The sequence below is a fragment of the Corvus kubaryi genome, unplaced genomic scaffold (genome assembly GCF_017639235.1).
Source record: "Corvus kubaryi isolate FWS band 111438036 unplaced genomic scaffold, C.kubaryi_AGA036_p1.0 68, whole genome shotgun sequence".
NCBI lineage: Eukaryota > Metazoa > Chordata > Aves > Passeriformes > Corvidae > Corvus > Corvus kubaryi.
The window spans coordinates 20,811,088-20,832,456 of NW_024582056.1; the positions used below are offsets into that span (position 1 = coordinate 20,811,088).

The 21,369-nt window shown below is 37.2% G+C and overlaps 1 protein-coding gene across 8 annotated transcripts in view; it reads right to left on the bottom strand.

The window, feature by feature from the left end:
- The window catches only part of INVS (inversin), an 86,307-nt gene that overhangs the window by 63,941 nt on the left and 997 nt on the right, over positions 1–21,369 (bottom strand). For 4 of the 8 annotated variants that reach the window (XM_042048937.1, XM_042048938.1, XM_042048935.1 and 1 more), the window contains exons 2-3: positions 18,576–18,745; positions 12,572–12,738 (exon numbers count right to left, since the gene is read on the bottom strand). In XM_042048937.1, the coding sequence (XP_041904871.1) occupies positions 12,572–12,738; positions 18,576–18,681 (273 nt within the window). In that variant the 5' untranslated portion in view covers positions 18,682–18,745. Of the gene's footprint in view, positions 1–5,101; positions 5,241–12,571; positions 12,739–18,575; positions 18,746–21,369 lie in introns of those variants that run through there. The other 4 variants (XM_042048942.1, XM_042048941.1, XM_042048939.1 and 1 more) reach the window with 2 other exon arrangements.

Here is a 21,369-nt window from a genome sequence, read left to right on the forward strand (position 1 = left end):
TCTGAGTTTTGAAATACCTACAAGTCCATTAAAAAAAAAAAAAAAAAGAAAAGAAAAATATAAAATTCTCTTTTGATAAATTAGCTGATGCAAAATAAAGAGCTTTTTTTTCTTTTTTCCACTGTCTAAAAACCTTGCTATTTCAAGATCCATTATACCGATAACTATGGCCAAGTACTCTGGATCTCAAGGCAAATGTGCTACTTAGAGAAGGGGAATACTGGCATGGTTACAGTTAAGACTTGCTTTGAAGAGAGTGGCAAATAAGACAACAAATAAAGAAACCACTATTTTAGTAATTTTATAAGCAAATCCTTCATTAAAATGTAGTCCTATTATTTATTCTTATAAGGTAAATATTAGCACATCTGAGGCATTAAATTACTTGTTCTACTAGCATAATGGATTTTTCATTGGATTTATCTTATTTGGAACAACGCAAATCTTCCTCCAAGGAGCAGGCAGAAAACAAAGGATCAAAAGCAACAGTAAGAAAATGCAGACAAATTTCAACTGATGATTTTAAAGTCCAGTGTAGGACTGGATAATAATACTTACTCTACCTACAGCAACTTTGAAACAACTGCTTATATCTCAAAAAATATACTGGTATTATCAGACTGACACATCTTTACAACAAAATATTAAAATTAAATATTTGATTTCTTTACAGCTTCTATTAAGTGATTCCTTCCGTTGGTGGATATTTTCTTCCCTCATGTCATAATCTTTTGCATTTATATTCCCTGAGTAGTTAACTGGCTTTTTCTCAAGACATAAAACCAGCCTGATCTGGTATAACACTGCCAAATCTGTTTCACACAAATTCTGCCTGTCTCACAGAGAGAGCGAGAGAGTGCACACCACGCATCCTCATTAACTAGGAAGATATGTAATTAAACAAGAAAGGGTTAAAGCATATGTTAGCCTGTTCTACTCTTCTATCTATTACTTTTTAAAAAGCTTTCATATGTCTTCTTCCTTGTTTCTGAAAGCTAACCATTCCTTCTTCCTTTCAGGAAGGCTGACATTTGACAGCTTAACATAGCTGACAGGGTTACCCAACAGCTCACCCTCCCTATTCTCAATCCAATTAGACCTCTAATCCTCCAGATGAAAGGCCCAACTACTCACGTTCCTCATGACAACGACAGCTATTGATTATTTGTCACTACAGCTAACACCTTCTCTGTCGAGGCCACTCTGACAGAAGCAAACCTACCAAATTAGACAGCACTTTATCTGCCCTGGAGGCCAAATGGCACAACAAGTAAAGGCTAATAAATGGTATAAAAATGAACAAATCATAACATTATGACAGGTTGATCGTTGCCAGCAGCTTCACAGCTCAAGCTTGATGCTCTGTTAGACCTGTTCCTTCTCTTTTCTCTTCCACTCCTGCAGCAACTTTGACTGAATTAAAGGCCAGAACAATTAAGGCATTTGACCAGCAAAGATAAGCTAGGATAGAAGTATCATCAAGGGACACGAATGTCAATAGCAGACTACCGTTTGTCAATAAAAACATTCCTGAGATGCAAATGCTCATGACTCTGCTCTCCACTAGGCTGTACTGACTCCCTTTGTACAGGGCTCTTCGAAAGCCCAGGCAGAAACTCCGGGAAAATTAACCCCAGAAAACCAAGCCTGCGCTGGGAAACATTGAGGCAAGGATCTGCATCACTGAAAAAGGAATCCCAGCACTGTGCTAGATGATAGAGACATGTTACAGTCGTTATTCTACTTAATATCTACATTCTTTTTTTCTTCGTAGCAGAGTGATAGAAACCGGGAGGACATCATTTGAATTTATCACTATAAATTTGCTTCGATTGTTTTTCAAGGAAAAAGAATCTGTTTCTAGGACAATATGCAGTATCTAGTGACACAGGACCTCACAGGTCACATCACTCTGAGGCAAACTGAAAACATTTATTATTCTCAGGGCAGTGCTATCCCAATCCAGTGAGATCAGAGGCACAGTCCCTAAACTGAGGCTGTTTATTACAACAAACAACAGAAGAGAACACAAAAAACCCCCCCCCAAAAAAAAACCAAAAAAAAAACCAACCCACCACAACCACAGGAATATTGTTAAGATCAGGCAACCAAAAGAATAATGCAAGTAAAAATACACAAGTTATTTAAACAGTTAAAAAGCAATTAATTCTGCCCTGCCAAAATTAATTAACTGATTACTCAACTATGCTAAAAGGAGTATATTTTCCAGCAAGGAATTCCTATGCTTCTCAAAGTACTTAATAAAAAAAAAATTATTAAATCAAATTATATGAAAACTTAATTTAAACTGAAATTAAGCTGTTCTAGTTAAAGACATAAAACATGAATACCTGCAATTCTACTTCAGAAAAATCTATACTCTAACCAAAGAAAATCTTCTTGCGCAAAATACAGGTCACACAGATAAAGGAAACGACATACAAGTGCAACATAATATTAATTTAAGAAATCTGAACACTGTGAAAAGATCTATGTAGTAAAAAAAAAATCAAATTATGTAGTATTTTATTGTTTTAACTTCTTAGGCTTACAAAATATTCCTGGGGATGAATACATATTTATTAATTGTTTCAACTAGACACAGATGATTAAACACTTTAAAGACAGGCAGTACAGTATTATCACAAAATACAGCTATTTATATGAGCAGTTTGGCAAATGGATCCTTTGTGATTACTGGTGCCTGAAGAAAAATTGAACCTACAGGACATTTAGGTACATTGGCTCTCACAAAACTCAAGCAAACCTATAAATAAAACTTGAAACAGTATATAACATTTCTATGAATAAATTTTAATTACTATTATTCTACTCTAAAATGTACTCCAAATATAATAAATCACTGCAAAGAGGAGACAAATATTGTCATTTTCAAATACCATAGAGTAATATTTAGTGGATACATTTTTATTTACATTTTACACATTTTTAATAGCTTCCTGTCCTTTCCAAAAGGAGACCAGTTCAGAATTCCTAATGCTGAGCCCCATGGAAGCACCTAAGGGAAGGAGACCTTCAGAGGTGCAACTGGCCCGGCCTGACCCTCCACACCAGGGAAGACTGAGCAAACTCTTTCCAAATTCTCACTCATGTAAAGGCATTTATGCATACACTGGTGACAGTGAGTCCACTGTGTTCCCGGACGCTCTTCAAGTTTTCCAGGATCAAAAACTCCTTTATTGTTTATGTTACAAACCTCCTACTTATCCTAGGTTATTGTTACTTTCATGGTCTTTTCTTATTTAGCAGATTCTCATTCTTTTTAATACATGCCTCGGTTAAAGAGAATGGAATACATATCATTCTCCCAGTTTGGTTTTACCGAGTTCATTAAAAATATTTTCATTTGGAATTTTCCTCCCTTTTTTATTTTAAGGCCTTTTATTTTAAAAAGGCCCCACAACAGTGTTATGTGAGAGGACTAGATGGTGCCAAATAGGGAAGAAAAATTACTGTTCTTAACACCTAATCTTAACAGCAAAACCTGTAAATTAATGCCTTTAAGATTTAGACTTACTAGCCCAATGAGTTGTCCACCTGTTATTATTCGTGACTTTTCTGCTGCAAGCCTTATTTATAATATTTGGTTCATGATCACTATTCTTAATAAGTGAGAATCTTTTCCACTATTACAAGTCAGAATCAGAAATGATACACCACTGTATTTTTCAAGTTGTGTTCCAGATGTGCCTCCTTGAGAATCATACTGAACATCCCTTACACAGAGCAAGAATTAATCAACACATCTTCCCAAAAACCTTGGATGTGTTTATTCTTTCTGCTACGTTTCGATTACATTTGCAACCTCACAAGTAAAACAAAATCCTTCAAAATGTGGATGCTACAACAATGACTGTCAGTCATTAATTGCCCCAGGGAGCTGGAGACCAACACTTCATCTGCAGGTCAGAGGGAAGGCACTACACTCAGTCCATCCCTTTCCATGCAAATATACTCTACTATGTACTATTTGTGTAAATACTCCACAAGTGCTCGCAAGCCCTCTCTCTAAACATCCTCCACCCTCCCTCAGCTTTTACTTCTACTATTCTAAATGCTGAAAAATACTATTTTGCTCTTCCAAGTGGAAGTAGATAGAAGCATTCTGCCTACAGCAGGACACAGAGCAAATCTGTCAGATATTTATAGAATAATTCATTTTAGCATCTCAGCCAGTTTTATTTGTTTTCTTTCACCATCCAGTCCTAAACACAGACAGTAACAGATGCTATGTTTTTTGGTTAGCCATGCTATAACTCCTTCGGTGTGTAAAATGTCTGCTGGAAAGTAGCTATACCAAGGAGGTAGCCACAAATTGCAAGCAATACTTTCAAATATGTTTTGCCAGAGTAAGTTAGTTTAGTAACCAACTGTTACTAAAATAATTTAAAAATCAATTCTACAAGTGCCATTGACTATAGACATTCATACCATATTTATCAGTGAAGTCTGTATAGAGACCAAGTTTGATCTTACAGCTAGTCTGAAATTCTGATATTGAACTTCAAGTCAAAAGAATACTTTGGCATGTAAATTTTTGCATAACCTTGTCTTAAAATATGGTTTCATGCTAACAAAACCAGTGAGAAATCAGATTCAGATGTCTTAGTATCTGCTGTGCAACTGAAACCTAACATGTAGAACAGTATTTCCACAGTTTTATCTTCTCCAGAGAAAAGAACTGCCTGTATTTTAACCCACATTTTGACAGCAGAGATAGAAAATTGCTGGATACCATATGACTGTGGTGGCTTAACACTTAATGGGGAAACAATAATGTGCAGGGTCTTGCCTTGTTACAAGACATGACAAAGCGTCCAAGCTGAAAATGCACTGCCTGAATATATGAGAATCAAGTATCAGTCTTGCAAAGTAGTACCCAAATTTCACTCTGAATCAAGACCAGCAGAGGCAAATGGAAGTATTAATGAAATCTAAAGAACAGTCAAAAGCAGAATCAGGAGAGACATACAAGATCCTGAAAGAGAGTCGCAGCTGCTATTTATCACAGACAGAAAAACACCAGTTTCAAAAGGGTTCCCATCCTTCCTGAACTCAAATAGGACGCTAAAATTCTTACCTATGGTTTTGAGAATATTTTTCATTATGTCAGTGTTCATTTAGGAAATTCCAGCCTTGCAAAGTCTCTGTCGGTTTTATTGTTCATTCTCAGCAGTAACAGCACAATTTTCTTGGGGAATGTACTGGGAATCAGATCTCTGTAACAATATGAATTTTTCCTTCTTAAATTTTTCCTGTAGCTATTTTTAACCATTTCAATAGGGCTTGCAGCACAGATCAATGGTATTATCAAAACAACGAATAGTAAAAAGCATTTGGGAACATGGGGACTTGTGTTAAGTAGACAGAAAATTAATTGTTCTTTTGTAGAGTTCATTCTCTGTCAACTCACTAACCAGTAAGCAGTTCCACAGCTGTGAAAAGGGGTCAGGGGCAGGCCATGGATGGGACCAACCCCTTGGTAGCTAGGACAGCTTATCTGTAATATAACATATACAAATCACACACAAGGAACTCTGCCTTCCACCCTTGAGCAACTTCAGGCTGCATTCACTAGAGAGAACTCCTTGTTCAGTAAAGTGAAGAAAACATTTGTATCATTGTTATTGTCTGTGGCTTAATTAATCACAGAGGAAACGACAGTCCAACACATAAAAAAAAAATCACCTCTTCTGGCAGATCAGCAAACATTCCCCTTTCACATCCTGTGTGTTCAGATTTCTCACATTTAATCAAGTTGCATGTTCATGTGAGAATATCACAGAATGAATGTAAAGCTCATTCACATTTCATCAACCTACATGCATACAATTAATATTACTCATTATGAGCTCTCAATTAAGGGGGAACATCATAAAAAGTTATTGGTCTAAGGAAAAAAGGAACATGAACTGGCCATTGTCTCTGACATGATCATTTATTTTCATTATATAGATTGGGAAAGAAAGTTAGAAGCACGTGTGCTCTTTTATGTAGATCAAATAAAACCTTACAAAAGATCTGAGAGACTACAGCTCCAGGAAATACATATTGGAAAAGGTAACGAAGGAAAAATGTATAAACTTGCCCCCAGGCAAGTTAATTCAAGAGTTTTTAATACAAACACCTTTTACTTGCTCAAGAAAGGGGAAAAAACCATTCTGTTTTTGCAACTCTTGGACTAACTTGACTGTACTCATTAGATAAGACTTGGGAATAAGCTTTCATAAAATAAGTGACCTAAAGACTACCTTCTGTTTCTAATTTTCTACCATGTCTAATGCTTGCCACAGGCTGTCTTTTTCTTACTTCCTTTTCTTTACCTTTGTTGTTACTGCTGAGTATACAGGAACAATCATTTTTTCTACTTTAAGAAAACCAATGACCATTAAATTATATTCTCCTACTTTACACAGAATTCCTAACTGCATCCTGGATGTACTATTATTTACCAACAACCATGGCAGCAAATAAATAATATAAGCTACACAATATTTAATGCTTCTAAAGTCACATTTTCCCACTGGGGTTTTATTAATCTTCCTGAAGCCAAAATTAACATCCTCCTGACAGTTAAGCATCCTGATAGATAATTTTAAGTGCATATTATTAGAAACCAGCAAAAAAATATTGATTTTTTTCTTCTATCCCTATGAACACAAAAGGCTGTGCTTAAAGTATTCAGAAAGATTCAGGTGGATTACTCCCCAAAGTAAACAGATTGCTTATAAGTGAGCATTCTCTGTGAGAAATTTTGAAAGAAACAGGCCTGCTTTTTGTTCCCCTTAAACTGGAATTCCTTAATGAAAGATAAATGACAAAACATATACAGGTAATTTGGGTATGTAGAAACATTTCCGTTCACAAGTATCACATGTCAGTGTTTAAAAAAATTGCAATTTAACACTAGAAGCAAATTGCTACCAGAATGCCTACAACTGAAAATGAATGTCTGTTGTTAAACTGTAGTCCCAGTGCTCAAATCTCCACAGCATGTTTATTTCACAATAATCTAAGTTCTAGAAGCTTAAACAATCTGTACCCATATAGTACTACAATTCCTCAGTGTGAAATCACTGGCAAATTATGCTAATGATTCTACTTCTGTTGCAATCAGTCACAGTTTCAGTTCCCAGTAAATTACATCCGTGTTCAGGAAGTCACAACCACCCTCTGAAGCTCCCATGGCAATCTTCACAGGTGCACTCCAGCAATAACTTGTATGGTTTTCTGGTGGGTTTAGATTTTTGAGTTTTTTTTGTTTGATTGATTTTTAATTTAAATTTTATGAAGTTAATTACTTGACGTCCCCTTTGTTATTTTTTTAAGGGGTGCACACCCTTTCAAAATTGCTTGTGAGACCTGTCCATTTGTGAATAGAGAGGAAGGAGTGGAACAGAAGAAAATCCAAAAGGAAAAACACCAAGTAACTTCATTCACATAGCCTTCGGCCTACAAAGACTGAATCATCTCCATCATAAAGCTAATGAAAAAAAGACAGATACTATGAAAGCTCATGTCAAGAACAATCGGAAAACGAGTTCCTAAAAAATGTATGTCTTGGGTGAGATTAATTTGTCACAATTACAACATTGACAACATGAAAACCTACATCAGGCAGATGCCTAAAAGAAAGAATGAGCTAGTCAGTGTGCCTTAGAGTACTCATCTCACTTTAGGGTGAATGACTGCACCCTTGAGCGCATTACTCTTAGAAGTTATATACATGGCTACCTTATATGTAGATGTCTGCAATGTAAATTTTTAGTTACAAGAGATTATTCTCAGCCCATCATCTCACATTGCACTGTACTATATTATTCTCCATAGAGAGAAAAGTATACTTGTTAGTTGAACTTTCTATGTGCTTAAATGTATCTCTTTATTCACGCAAAAAATCTTTTTTAGACCAACATAAAACCATTTTAGACGTATAAAGCTTAAAAGCTGTAATATAAAGGATGCCTATCACTGAACAGAAGACTAACCATTAAGAACATAAATATTAGCATTAAGCAACCACTCATCGAAGGCTATTATATCAATATAGAACCACACCTGGTTTTCAAAAAGCATTAGTGTTGCAAATAGTACAGCTGAAATTTCTGACCTTGCCTTCTTAGTTTCAGGAACTTTCTACAAAGAAAGGTGTGAGAATGCTTAGGCTTAGAAAGGCGACAATGGACCAATAAATAAGGGGATATCCTAAGACTTACTTCTTGCTAATAGTCCAGAATGTCATTAGTGAAGTCTGAGACAGAGAGATTATAAGAATCTTTTGTCGAGATGGGAACAGATGAGAACCTGACAGCTCTTCACGTAACTATTGCTTTGTAGACATGTTCCAGTGACAAAAACCATTTGAATGACGCATGGCAAGACCAGGATGACACAGCAACTCTGAGTTCTGAGACTTGAGTTTCCTCATTAACTGGTAAATATGACCTGGTTATTAAAACAGCACTAGACAGAGGTACTGATATCATCAGATCAGCTTCACTTCTTTCCTGTGTTGAAACCCTTGGAAGTGAAAGAACATGTATGAGCACTGGCCAGTCTGCCTAGCTATGCTATCAGAAACAATTCTGGTAGAGACTGTGAACTGCATTTATATCAAGTGCGGAAATTTTGGTACTGTTTATTGATAACCAAATCAAAATAGAGCTCTATTGACAAACCAGGGTTCTGAAACATGTCTTCTAGGACATTTGTGAAACAAAGCAAAGGCACTTGGAGTGCACCAGAATACCGGGAGGAGATCAACTACACAACTGCAAGTAACAAAGTAACTGCTGCAAAAGGAGTTACAGTTGCCATTAGGAAAAGAGAGGGATCAAGGAACTACTGTGAGACTATCCCATCAGAATGTTTTGTCTGACCATATGGGTAGTGCTGAAATCTTTACCTGTAATTTAAGAAGAACTCTGTACTATCAAGAAATAAGAATCTGTATTTTGAACACTGGATGTGATTGTTGGCATTTTGAAGGACTGGAAGAAATGCTTTTACAGAATAAACTCCTTACGTAACAGTAATAACAAACATGACAGAAGCAAAGGCTGTCCCCTATTCTGCAGACAATAGCTGGAAGCATAAAACTTGCAGAGAGGTGGAAGTTAAGAATAAAATATAATGTAGAGCTGATATGTACATATGTGTATGCATACACATACCCACCCAGTACAGCCAGGTTTGCAACTCACACAGGTGCAGTCAGAAGCTAGTTACGTAAGTGTTAATGGAATGATGTGTTACAGTTGTTAATTTAAGTCCTATCCAACCAGAAATCCATCCTAGAGAAGAAAAGCAACTGAAGTCCTAATTCATTTTACTTAATACTGATGATTTATGACTGAATTCAGGTCAATGCCACATTTCTGAATGTTTGTTCTATTATAGGGATTAAAAAACCCGCAAGCAATTTTACTAGGACTGAAAGACATGAACTGGCAGTTCTCTTACAGTGAAATCTCCAGACAGAAAAATGGGAAGTGTCATCTCATCCTGCAGAGAACAAAACCAATTTTTTAAAATTATAACCAGGATTACTAATAGGAGGGACAGCATCTTGAATCCAAACACATGAATGAAGACACTCATCTCTCTTCAGTCCAAGATAGCTAAATCATTGCTTCTGCTTGGCATTAGAAGAGCATTTTCTCACAAACTCTTTGCCTCTGAGACAGCTCTGTGGTTCCCAAAGAAAGGCAGCAGAGATCATTTTTTGTCAAATCAGCTGCAAGACTGCTTCAGAGGAACAAGTGCCAAGGGCCACATAAAGGCAGCCTGCAGAATGATAACCTAAAGAGTCTCAAATATTCTGGCAACAAACTCTGGCCCTCAGAATGTCTGTCTGCTGTGATCTGATGAGCAAGGTGTCCCAAAAGCCCTTCAAAGAGACAGCAAAGAACAGCAAAAGTAATCCTAATACTTAGAGAGGCAGGTTGTGACTCAGGAAACCTTATTTCATTTTACCTCCATCTGCTTTAGTTAAAAACATCAGTGTAGAAAGAAGTGTCTTTTCTTTTCCTGCCTCTTCACTGGTTGCATGTAAAGGTCTGTAAATCTTAACTTCTCTCTCCAAAGAAAAGGAAAATTAGGATGCAACGCAAGTACAATTTAGGAATGTGAATCTCCAAGCACTGCCCTTCTAAAGATTATACTTGTGACTACCAATTAATGGGGATTTGTAAAGTCACGTGAATCTATTTTTGATGAAGCACAGGAGAGCTACTAACTCACAAGCTTGAACACAACAAAAACTATACATTGGCCCTGGTAAATATGTATATTCATGATTAACCAACGTGGACAAAAAAACTTTGAAAACTGGTGACCTCACAGCATGTTTCTTTTTCTATCTGAAAGTCAACTTTACTAGGGAATTTTACTTTGGAGAAAAAAAATAGATTATAAACCAAAAGTATCAGTGAGAAATGAGAAGAATGCAAAACATTATTTAAACAGCCAAAACTGCATGAAATATTAACTTGTTTTGAATTTTAATTTTATATATTTTTCAGAAGACACTTGTGGCAGAAATGTAGATCTTAAAATGTTAATATGGAAAGACTACAGACAAAATGTTACACACATGAAATGTTAATTTCATAAGCTGACATCAATAGCAAGTAACTGTTCAGAAGACAAAGAACGGAATCTTAGAGGACAGCTAAGTGAGGCAAATAAAAAGGAGTTTCAAGGGCTGTTTCCTAACCACCTTTTGCCCCCAGCACTAATGATGGTACAAGCACTTACCCAGCTATGGGGTGAATCACATCTATCTAGTACGTTACACAGTAAGTGTGTGATTACATAAAATCTACTGCCACAATCTTTACCTCATGCTGTTTTACCTTCCTTTTCATCTGCACTGTCAACTGAAAACACATCTAGGATGGTCCAAGTATCCCATGGTACAAACTGCACTTTCAGGATTGAAGCAAGGCATAAAGGAAATGGAGAGCACATGCAGTTAGTGGATATTATGCCAAGGCAAAATCTCTCTCGCCCTGAATTGGTATAATACAAATATCCACAATATGAACATTAAGACAAAGATTTAGACAAGAATTTATATTGTTTTAATATGCTAAAATGTATTTTAAGAACCTGGGGAAAACATAACTTTTAAAATTCAATTTTTAATGTGATTAAAATATTCGCATGTCTATCACATCATAAAATCTAAAAGCGTGTATGAACACCAGACAAGTAGAGGATGTTACAGCAATTTTTTAAAGTCTCTGACATTGCTGCTTTTATGAAATACCTATCTTTGAAACAACAACATTCACAGTAAGCTGGTCAGTCCCTTGGAAATACAAAATTAATCCTGGAAACAAGGTTATGATGATGACTGAATTATTTCATCAGGGTGTAATGGTATGTAACCAAGCAGATGAATTCACCTATTTCAAGGCAACTACAACCTACAGCACTTTATTTCCCAATAAGGGATGCAGTAACACAGACCACACAGTCCCTATGGACTCCCATGCAAACATACCTAGAAAACATCACCTTATTATAGTCTTCCCAAATGGTCCTCTATTTAACTGCTCCTTACTAAATACCATGACCATACTATAGCTACCTTTATGCAAACCTAATTAAAATAAAATAATAAAAAATTGCAAATTGTATGAAAACATGTGAATGATTATGAACAAGTGACAAGATATTATCCACAGAAATGGTTTGCTATGAAAATCATGGCAGGCACTCTAACTGGTACCAAAGGACAGTTTACACAGACAAAAAAGTGTTAATTTTTGAGCAGTTACAAACATACTATAAAAACTAAAATAGTAAATAAAAGGCTGTTTCTTTCAGTTTGAATTTTTAATCTTCTCTGTGGAATCTTTTTCACAGTTTATGAACTCAAATGTCTTGGCTAGCAGCCAAAGCCCCTCCCCCCCCTTTTTTTTTGCTTTTCCTACCAGCAGCCTGCTTATTTTCCTGTGGAGAGACTGTGGACACTTCCCCCAGGCCTAACCACACTCAACGATTTCTTGTGGCTCTGAAGTTATACTTTCAGTTGCCTTTTATTTTATTGTTGAATACTTCCTTTAGCACTTCTTCAGTGGGACAATGTAACTGGACAGTACAACAGACTGAGATTGTAGAAGGAAAAAACAGACAGTAATGAACTGACAGCAACACCCGTTCCTCATCCTGCTGCACCACTGTCTGCAGGGTAAGGTAGTGAATTCGGGAGTGAAGTTCAGCTGAGGAAGAAGGGAGGGGTGTGGGGAAGATGATTTTAAGATTTGGGTTTATTTCTCATTATGCTACTCTGCTTTGACTGTAATAAATTAAACAAATTTCCCCAAGTTGAGTCTGTTTTGCCTGTGACAGGGGCTGGTGAGGGATCTCTACCTGCCCTTATCTCAGCCCATGAGCCTTTTGTTCTATTTTCTCTCGCTTGTCCAGCTGAGGAGGGGAGTGATAGAGCAGCTTTGGTGGGTGTCTGGTGTCCAGCCAGCGTCAGCCCACCTCACAGCTGTTGTGAAAGTCCGAATGTTATAAGCACTTGTAAGGTAATTACCTTTTGTGCAGCAAGATGGAGAGCAGTTCTTCGGCTGCGATCAGCTCTGTTAACATCAGCTCCAGCCTTCAGCAATGCCTCTGCACAGTCCAGCCTGTCAGCCAGCACACAGTACATAAGCGGAGTTCTTCCAAACTGGTCCTCTTTATCTTTCAGCTCAGAGTTTCCTAAAAAAAACCAAAACAAAACTCTCACTTAAACCAGTTAAGTATATTAGTATATAGCTAAAAGCAGTACTTTTTTATTAAAAAGTCATCTTATTATAATATGAACAACAGGTATCTCATTATAATATGAACAGCAGGTATCTCATTATAATATGACTGGGGTGAGCAAAAAGATGGAGTGTATGATAAACTCAGAGCTATTACATTTTATCCTACTTTTACTGACAGTTACAAAATATTTCAAAATATATTTACAGAGAAAAGTACATTCAGAAAACATTAGTTCCATGAATACACCTACCACCAGTAACATTCTGCAGTGGCATAATTATAAATAATTTTAAAATAATTACACAGATCTTGTCTGCACAGATTAGTTTAAAAAATATCAACAGCACAGAAACCAAATAGACATCCTGAAACCTGTAAACACTGTAACTAAAACAATCTTTGAAGCCTACTCACAGTAATGTTTATTTTAAAAGCATAAACGTCAATATTACATCAATACCATTATTTACTTCAGGGTCCCTTACAGTATGGAAACTACTAAAATACTTCCCAAGCTTTATTGAATTGATAAGGTTAGTAAGGCAGTAATCTGATAACCTATTCAAAAAAAGTCAAAACACTATTCTTATTCACAGTCTGAAAAACCCTCCAAACAAAGCAGTTTCAATATAAAGTTTCATATTTCCATGATGTCACCACATAAAGGCAAGCACCTTTAACTTCACGGGTATCAACAACCCCACACATCCAGAGTCTCCAGATCTCCAACAGAGCAATGTTGTCTACAATTACTCAAGGAACACTGAATTTTACAGGCAAGTTAGTTTTGCTCTTTAATTATTCCTTTGTCTGCATATCTGTTGATGCTTCAAAAGGACTCCAGCAGAGGCATGCTGCTTCTTTACACAGTCTTTGCTCTCCCCCAGCATATTATACTTATCTATATATCCAGTAACTGTCTTCTTAATTATAATTTCTATTGATTCACCCAGAAGAAGAATCAAGCAGATTAAATATGAATCAAGGGGAATATCAAGAATTAAAATTCATTCCCTAACTATCAAGCCAGTTATAAAAAACACTGTCAAGGAGGATATTGCCAGTCAGAGCAATCATTTACTCCCTCACTACATTTCTTAGTTCCTTTAAAACTACAGAGTGAATACCATGTCAATCACATGATTCACTCTGTAACACTTTTTTTTGTCTTGAAAGTGTGATTTGCATTGAGAAAATTCTTTTTGCTCTGCAAAAAAAAGTTCAAGAACATTTCCAAACTCCTCTGTGATGCAGACATAGAAAAATTTTTTTATTCCTCACCTGTGGCCTTGTCTTCTCTGACTGCCACTTCACCTTGAAAATCCACTGGTTTTACAATTAATTCTTATGTCACCAGAAAATTATTAAAAAACAAACAAAACAAGCAAACAAAAAACCCCAAAACCACAAGAAGTCTTCTACTGACCTACATCTAGCTTTCTCAGAAACAGGCTGGTTTTTGAACACCTTTTTGCATTATAATACTCACCTTCACACTGCTGTTTAGCCTGCTCCTCTGCAGATATTGTAGTCCAAAGCATAATTTAACAGGTCACTGTTCCCTACCAAAGAGCCAGTTTCTCTAATTAACTAAGTACAGTCACGTGCTCTTCCAGTTTTAGTTCAACATGGCCACGTAGACATCACTAAACCACATTTCACTGCTAAGTGTTAACATAACCTCAACAGTGTCTTAGATTACTTGAAGCTGATGGGACTTGAACACTCAAATATATTAAGAGAAATACATACACATTCATTTCGCCCAATAAGACATAAGCACATGGGCTTATGCTCAGGTAACATTGGTTCTTAAATCAGCAGTGTGCAAAACCAGTACCTCTTCCTCAAATTCCAGTTCCCTTTCTGTTATAGAATGCTGGAGGATATAAGATTTAGAGACTGAAGACAAGCAGAAATGGCCTAAAGCTCAAGTGCAATGCAACTAAGTAAAGCAACAGATACCTGTTTTCATTTTCAGTTCCCAAAAAGTGATGTAGCTGATGACAATGAGTTTCCATGACTGTATACAGTCTGAGGGAAAAATGAGCAAGAACTTCAAAATTTGATGCCAGTAATTTGCCTGAAGCTTCTGCATGTTTTTATAAGGTAAAGAAACTATCTTCAGCTAGCAGTAGGTTTTCTCCTTTTGCTTACCAGGCTCTGTAAGGCCCTTAGAATAGTTAAAATCCTGTGAGCATTTCCCTAAAAGGGCATCTTTGTGCTCAGGCTAAGAGACGGGACAAGGGCTAGGAGCTACTATATCACCATCAGGTGCCAAGGGGGGGATTAAGCTGATGAAAGTCAGTAGCCACAACATCTTGTGAACTTTACAATTTTGCTGCAGCAGATCATTATTTTTGCAATCGTGAAAGCACAGGCAGCCTTTAAAACATTCATATATTAGCATACCTAAAATCTGCTTTGGCAAAAACAAATTCTCTTCACATATCTGCCTAAGAAAGAAATTTTGTTAGATCCCTCCCCTTTCAAAGTCCTCAGCTCACCAGAATATGCATTCCATAAGCTTATTGCCAACAGAGGTCATGAACACTACAGAATCCAGGGCCCAAGTCCAAAATTTAACTCTCATAGCTGTGCTTCACCACTTCCTCACACTCTATGAAAGCAGTCATATCAGACTCTTAACATTTCTATGCATTTTTCAGACCAGAAAATGAGAAAGGGCAGCAGGAGGGTGTGAATTCTCCCTAATTATTAAAAGACAGACAATTTCTTGTCACTTGCAAGAATCTTGCCTTCTGCCATATCTGATTTGAGATTTATCCTACCTCCCACAATGTAGAACAGGCAAGAGAGAAGTAGAGGAGGATCAAACAGTAGCACACAACTGCATATTTGTAACCCACAGCTTAGTTAAAATTTACAATGAAACATCAAACAGATATTTAGAAGCATTTGGATGCAAGCAATGCATTAGAATGAGGAGCTGGACTGAAAAGACACTTCAGTATAATGACTATTGTAATCATTATTGAGGTCTTTTAAACAATTAAAACAATTAGATGCCTCTTCCCAAAGCATTAAATGGAAAATTATCCTGCAAATACAAAATTAACTTTTGCTCTCTTTTTCCCTAGGATCAAAATCATACAGATGGATTTTAACATTGAAGAACTGTTAATTAAAGACATGTTCAGTGTTGTATAAAACACAGGAAAGAAAATACTGTGAGCATTCCCCAGAGCCCAAGAACATACAACTCTAAAACAGCGTGATACAGAACAGGACATTTCTTGCAATGCAAACAATTAGCACACTTCTGTTAGAACACTGGTTATACAATTAACACTTGCCAGGTACTTTATGGTATTTAACCCACAGGATTTTTAGGAAGTCCTGTGATTAAGCATTAGTGGCAGTTAACATACAGAGATACTTTGTTCCAAAGCCCTCGTTCTCTAAATAAATTGTCTACTTACCTTTGATTCTGTCTCTGCCTCTTTCCGGCACAGAGTATCAAAAGGAACACATTATGCAGAACACACTGTATTATTTCGAACACCTGATCCTTTAAAATTCATCTATACTCTAATTATATGCAAATAAAGCATCTATGTTTGTATACAACCACACACGCTCCACCAAGCTACAGATGGCAGAAGGAAAAATCACCAAAGAGGTTTGAGGGGCTGCTCTAAAAATCCTTTTGGCCAGCCTCTATGCCCCTCCTATGTTAATAACTGAACAGGGAAAGCACAAAGAGGAAAGTAATAATGAATTTAGGGGCTGAAAGGTCCTCCCTGAAAGGAGAAGAAAGTCACGACTTTCCATCACTGCATACACTGCTGGCTATGTATCAAGGTGCAAAGCTTGTCTGTATTAGAAAAGTGTTGTTCAGCAATCCAGCACACACAGCACACATAACGCTGGAGTACTGTCCTGATTTAGCTGCTGCTGCTGTTGAGTGCAGTCATGAAATTCGGTGAATAGCACCAATTTCTCAATTTGCTTCTGGCATCAAGTTGTACTTTCAACAGCAACTGGTAAACAGCTAAAAATATTACTCTAATGCATTCTTCTTCTGCTAGGCAATACGTGACATTTTTGGTTTGGTTCTTTTTCTTTTTGGTCCAGTTCTGGCAAAAGTAAGGTCTGTGTCATATCCTGTCAAAACATGGCAAAGCAGAAAAGCCAAATTTTGCTAGTATAGCAAATGCTACAAGGATTGTGCCGTTCACTCTCCCAAGCAAAAGTAAAACAGCATTTTTATCTCGTTGCTGCATGAGTGTCATTAAAAGAAGAGCAACTTCCTTATCTGGTTCTAATGGCTGTTTTGTGGTATATTTGACAAGATGTACCAGCAACACAGAAATACTTTTTCCTTTGTGTTTCCAAAAATACGTTTTTTGGCTCTGAGATTAACAAAAACACACTGAAGTCAGAAAAAGCTCTTTGTTGCTTCTGACTGCTAGCCAGGATTTAAAAGCTCAGATTTTTTTCCACCTCCACACGCAGGCAGAAGGATTTTTTAGAAACCTGGGTATTTAAAGCTACTGCGTAGTTGAATCTCACAGGTTTCTAGAAGTATCTCTGTATCAACCACTCATCTGCTGTTTATAAAATGTTTTTAAAAAGAGCAAATAGATAGAATTAAATACAAACAGTACATGTTTGAACCATCATATGACAAAATAAAGTTGAAGGCCCAACAAAAAAGAACTGTTTCAACAAGTGGAGCTTCTAGAAAATCAGTTGCCTCAAATGTGTTCCTGTTTGAGTCGAATCAGTTCTAGTTATCTTTAGAGAAAACTAGATCCACCTTGTAAGGAAGAGCGCCTTACTGCTTTCTGTACAGCTTGGACAACAGATCCACACAGGTTACCACCTTGCCTTCAACACAGGTCAGCAGAAGATACATAAAGAAACCTGACTGCTGCTTTCATGCTATTAACATCAAAGCCTTCACACCCATTAAAACTGCCAGTTAACAGCATAAATTCAGACTATTATTACTATTATTATTACTATTATTATAAGACTTCTTATTATTTCACAGTCCTACAACCCTTGCCAAGCTCCAGGAATAGGATTTTCCAAAAAAGACTGAGCAAATAGAACTTCTAGAGTATCACCTGGAATTGCATTTAATCAGAAGCTCTGAAAAATCCAAGTCTTCACCTATCATATGGCAGCCTTCCAAATATATGCAAGACTGTTTTTGGAACACAGAATATATAGTGCTTTTGAAAACTATTAAACTGGAATGCCATATCATTCCCGGAGAGCATGGGAAGGCAAAATCCTGAGCTTTTTAATGGATGGGAATTTTTTTTTACTTCAGATTCAATATTACTAGATTCTCTCATACCTTTAATTTCTCTTGAGAAACATTGCCAGTCTATCAGAATCAAAGTAACAAATAAGGCTGGCTCATTTTGTTCACAAATACCACACAGTGACAAGACCTCAGAAACTATAATAAATTATCTGTAAAAACACATTTATCAAATTTCCCAAAAAGCAATTAAAAAAATAAGGATTTGCAGCCAAAATATTTTGGCACAAAGCACTTCTCCAGAACTTCAAATTCCCTGAAATTGGTTCTATCACTTACCAACTTTCTGGTTTACTTCACAAAGAAGTACCAATCAAAGGCAACAGGTAACAAAAAGTAAGAAAAATCAGTCATATTTTCAGGGCAACATTTATTCTAGAAGCACATATAATCAAGAAATCAAAAATATCAGATCAGAACTGTAAATCAAAACCAAAAAGCCTCAGTTCTGAAGTAATCTAAATGCACCTACAATGGAAACATTTACCTGCTATTAGCCTTTGGAGGGTACTCTTATCTCCATTAACAGCAGCAGCATGCACTTCAGATGCTAACGAGGAACCACTGAAGAGGCAGTTTGCTGAAATATTCATACTCTTTCAAGGTATTACTATAGGTCAGATCTGTGCCACCAGCATTTTTTGTAGGAATTCAGTTCTAGAAAAAAAATCAAAACCACGTCAATAAAAAAGAATTAATTTTATAATGAGTCATTAAAATTACTCAAACAATGCTAAAGATGCTTCTGTTAGAAAAGAAAAAACATGGTTTTCATCTGTGGAATAAATCTACCTCTGGCAAAAATTCACCAGAAAAAAGCCTACATTAAATATATGTATATATTGTAGTTTCATTACCTTAAACACAAATTTCATCCCATAAGCTTTGCCAAAGTCTGTAAAGTGTTTCTCTACAAAACCAACAGACTGTTCTTCAGAGTGTTGCCCTGCATGCTTTAATTCAGTACCCAATAATGTTTGTTATCAAGTATCAACTTATTATAGTCCTGCAGTATAGAACCACAGAATATCCTGAATTGGAATGGACACACTGGCATCATTGAAGTCCAGCTCCTGGCCCTGCACTGAACATCCCCAAGAGTCACACCATGTGCCCAAGAGCGTTGTCCAAACTCTTCTTGAACTCTGTCAGGCTGGTGCTGTGACCACTTCCCTGGGGAGCCTGTACCAGCCTGAACACTCTGGGTGAAGAACCTTTTCCTAACATCCAACCTAAACCTCTCCTGACACAACTTCAGGTCATTCCCTCAGGTCCTGTCACTGGTCACCACAGAGAAGAGATCAGCCTGCCTCTCCTCTTCCCCTCACAAGGAAGCTGCAGACTGCAATGAGGTTTCCCCTCAGTCTCCTCCAGGCTGAACTGACCAAATGACCTCAGCCTCTCCTCATGCAGCTTCCCCTCAAGGCCCTTCACCATCTTCATTGCCCTCCTTTGGATGCTCTCCAATAGTTTCATATCCTTCTTACATTGTGGCACCCAAAACTGCACACAATATTCCAAGGTGAGGCTGCCCCAGCGCAGAGCAGAGCAGGACAATCCCCTCCCTTGCCAGGCTGGTGATGCTGTGCCTGATGCCCCCCTGGACAGGCTTGGCCCTCCTGGCTGCCAGGGCACTGCTGACTCAGATTCAACTTGCCATTAGCCAGGACCACCAGCTCCCTTTCCATGGCACTGCTTTCCAGCATCTCATTCCCCAGTCTGTCCATACACCCAGGTGCAGAATCCAGCACTTTGCCTTGTTAAACTCCATACAGTTGGTGATTGCCCAGTTCTCAGATTTGCTGAGGTCTCCCCATAGGGCATCTTCACCCTCAAGGGAGACAACAGCTCCTCCCAATTTTGTATCATCTGCAAACTTGTTTAGTATCCCTTCCAGTCATGTATCCAAGTCAATAATGAAAATATTGAAAATCACAGGGTCGACAACAGAACCCTGCAGAGCCTCACTAGTGACAGGTCCCCAGTCTGATGTCACCCCATTCACTGTAACCCTTTGTGCCTGACCCATGAGCCACTTCCTCACCCATCACGTGATGTGTTTATACAGTTGTGTGTTGGACTTTTTGTCCAGGGGGATACCGTGAGAGACAGTACTGAAAGCTTTACTGAACTCCAAAAAGGTTCCATCAACTGATGCGTCACCTGACCTTACTTCCATTGGGCTTACACCTTCTTTTGTTCCATTAGCTCCAAAAGAAGATCCCTGGTCAGCCAAGCCAACCTTCTACCTCATCTGCTTGACTTCTGACATTTTGGAATTGCCTGCTCCTGTGCCCTTAGGAGGTGGTGCTTAAGAAGCGATTAGCACTGATGGACCCCAGCACCTTCACAAGCATTTTCTCAGGGAAACTTACTATCTAGTTCCTCCATTTTCTTCACATTTTACCTCTCAACAAATAAACCAATATATAAGAAATCCAGGGGCAGCAGCATAAAATTCAGTAAATACCAAAGAACCTGCTGAAAAACCAGAAACGTCCCAATAACATCAACAATAATTTTTACATAAAACTGACTGCATACAGACGAGAATTAATAATGAAAGATGTTCATAGTTTCCAGATGAATGTAAAAGTCACTTCTGCATTAAGTGTTAGTAATCATACAGGTGAGAGAAGCAACCCATTATCTCTACAGCAATTCTTAGTAAAGTTTCATGATTCCATTGAATGGGCATCAGAGAAGTTCTGAAATATGAAGAAGAACTACAAAAGGAAAATTTGTAACATTCTTCAGGTATTTTTCTCATGTATATAGCAATCAGATGAACTGCTGTCTGGAAGACTTGCTTGATAAAGATCCTCATTAACAAAAAATTGGGCATTCAGTCAATAAAAATAAAGAAATAAGTAAAAGATCTGCTTATAAAATGCCACATAATTGGCACTATCTGTAATACGCATCATATTACTGGAATCGAGTAAGTAATTCACTTTTCTTCTTTAAGCTAACATGTAGAAAAAGATTAGCCCTCTCAAGTCACTTAAAATGAAGGGACACTCACATAGACTCCAAGACCTCTTCAAGGTACGTGAAATTTCTTACCAAACAGTGGTATGTCTACTTTGCATTATGCAGATAACAAGAATTACATATTTTTTCTATTCAGCAAAACATGAGGTCGTTAAAATTTAAACATGATAACACAATCATGCTATCAAATTTTATTGATACAGTTTCCAAGTGAAGACTGAGGTTTGAAAAAATATCAAAGACTTTTCAAACGTGAGTTAGTGCAGAAGATGTTCATTCCACAGATC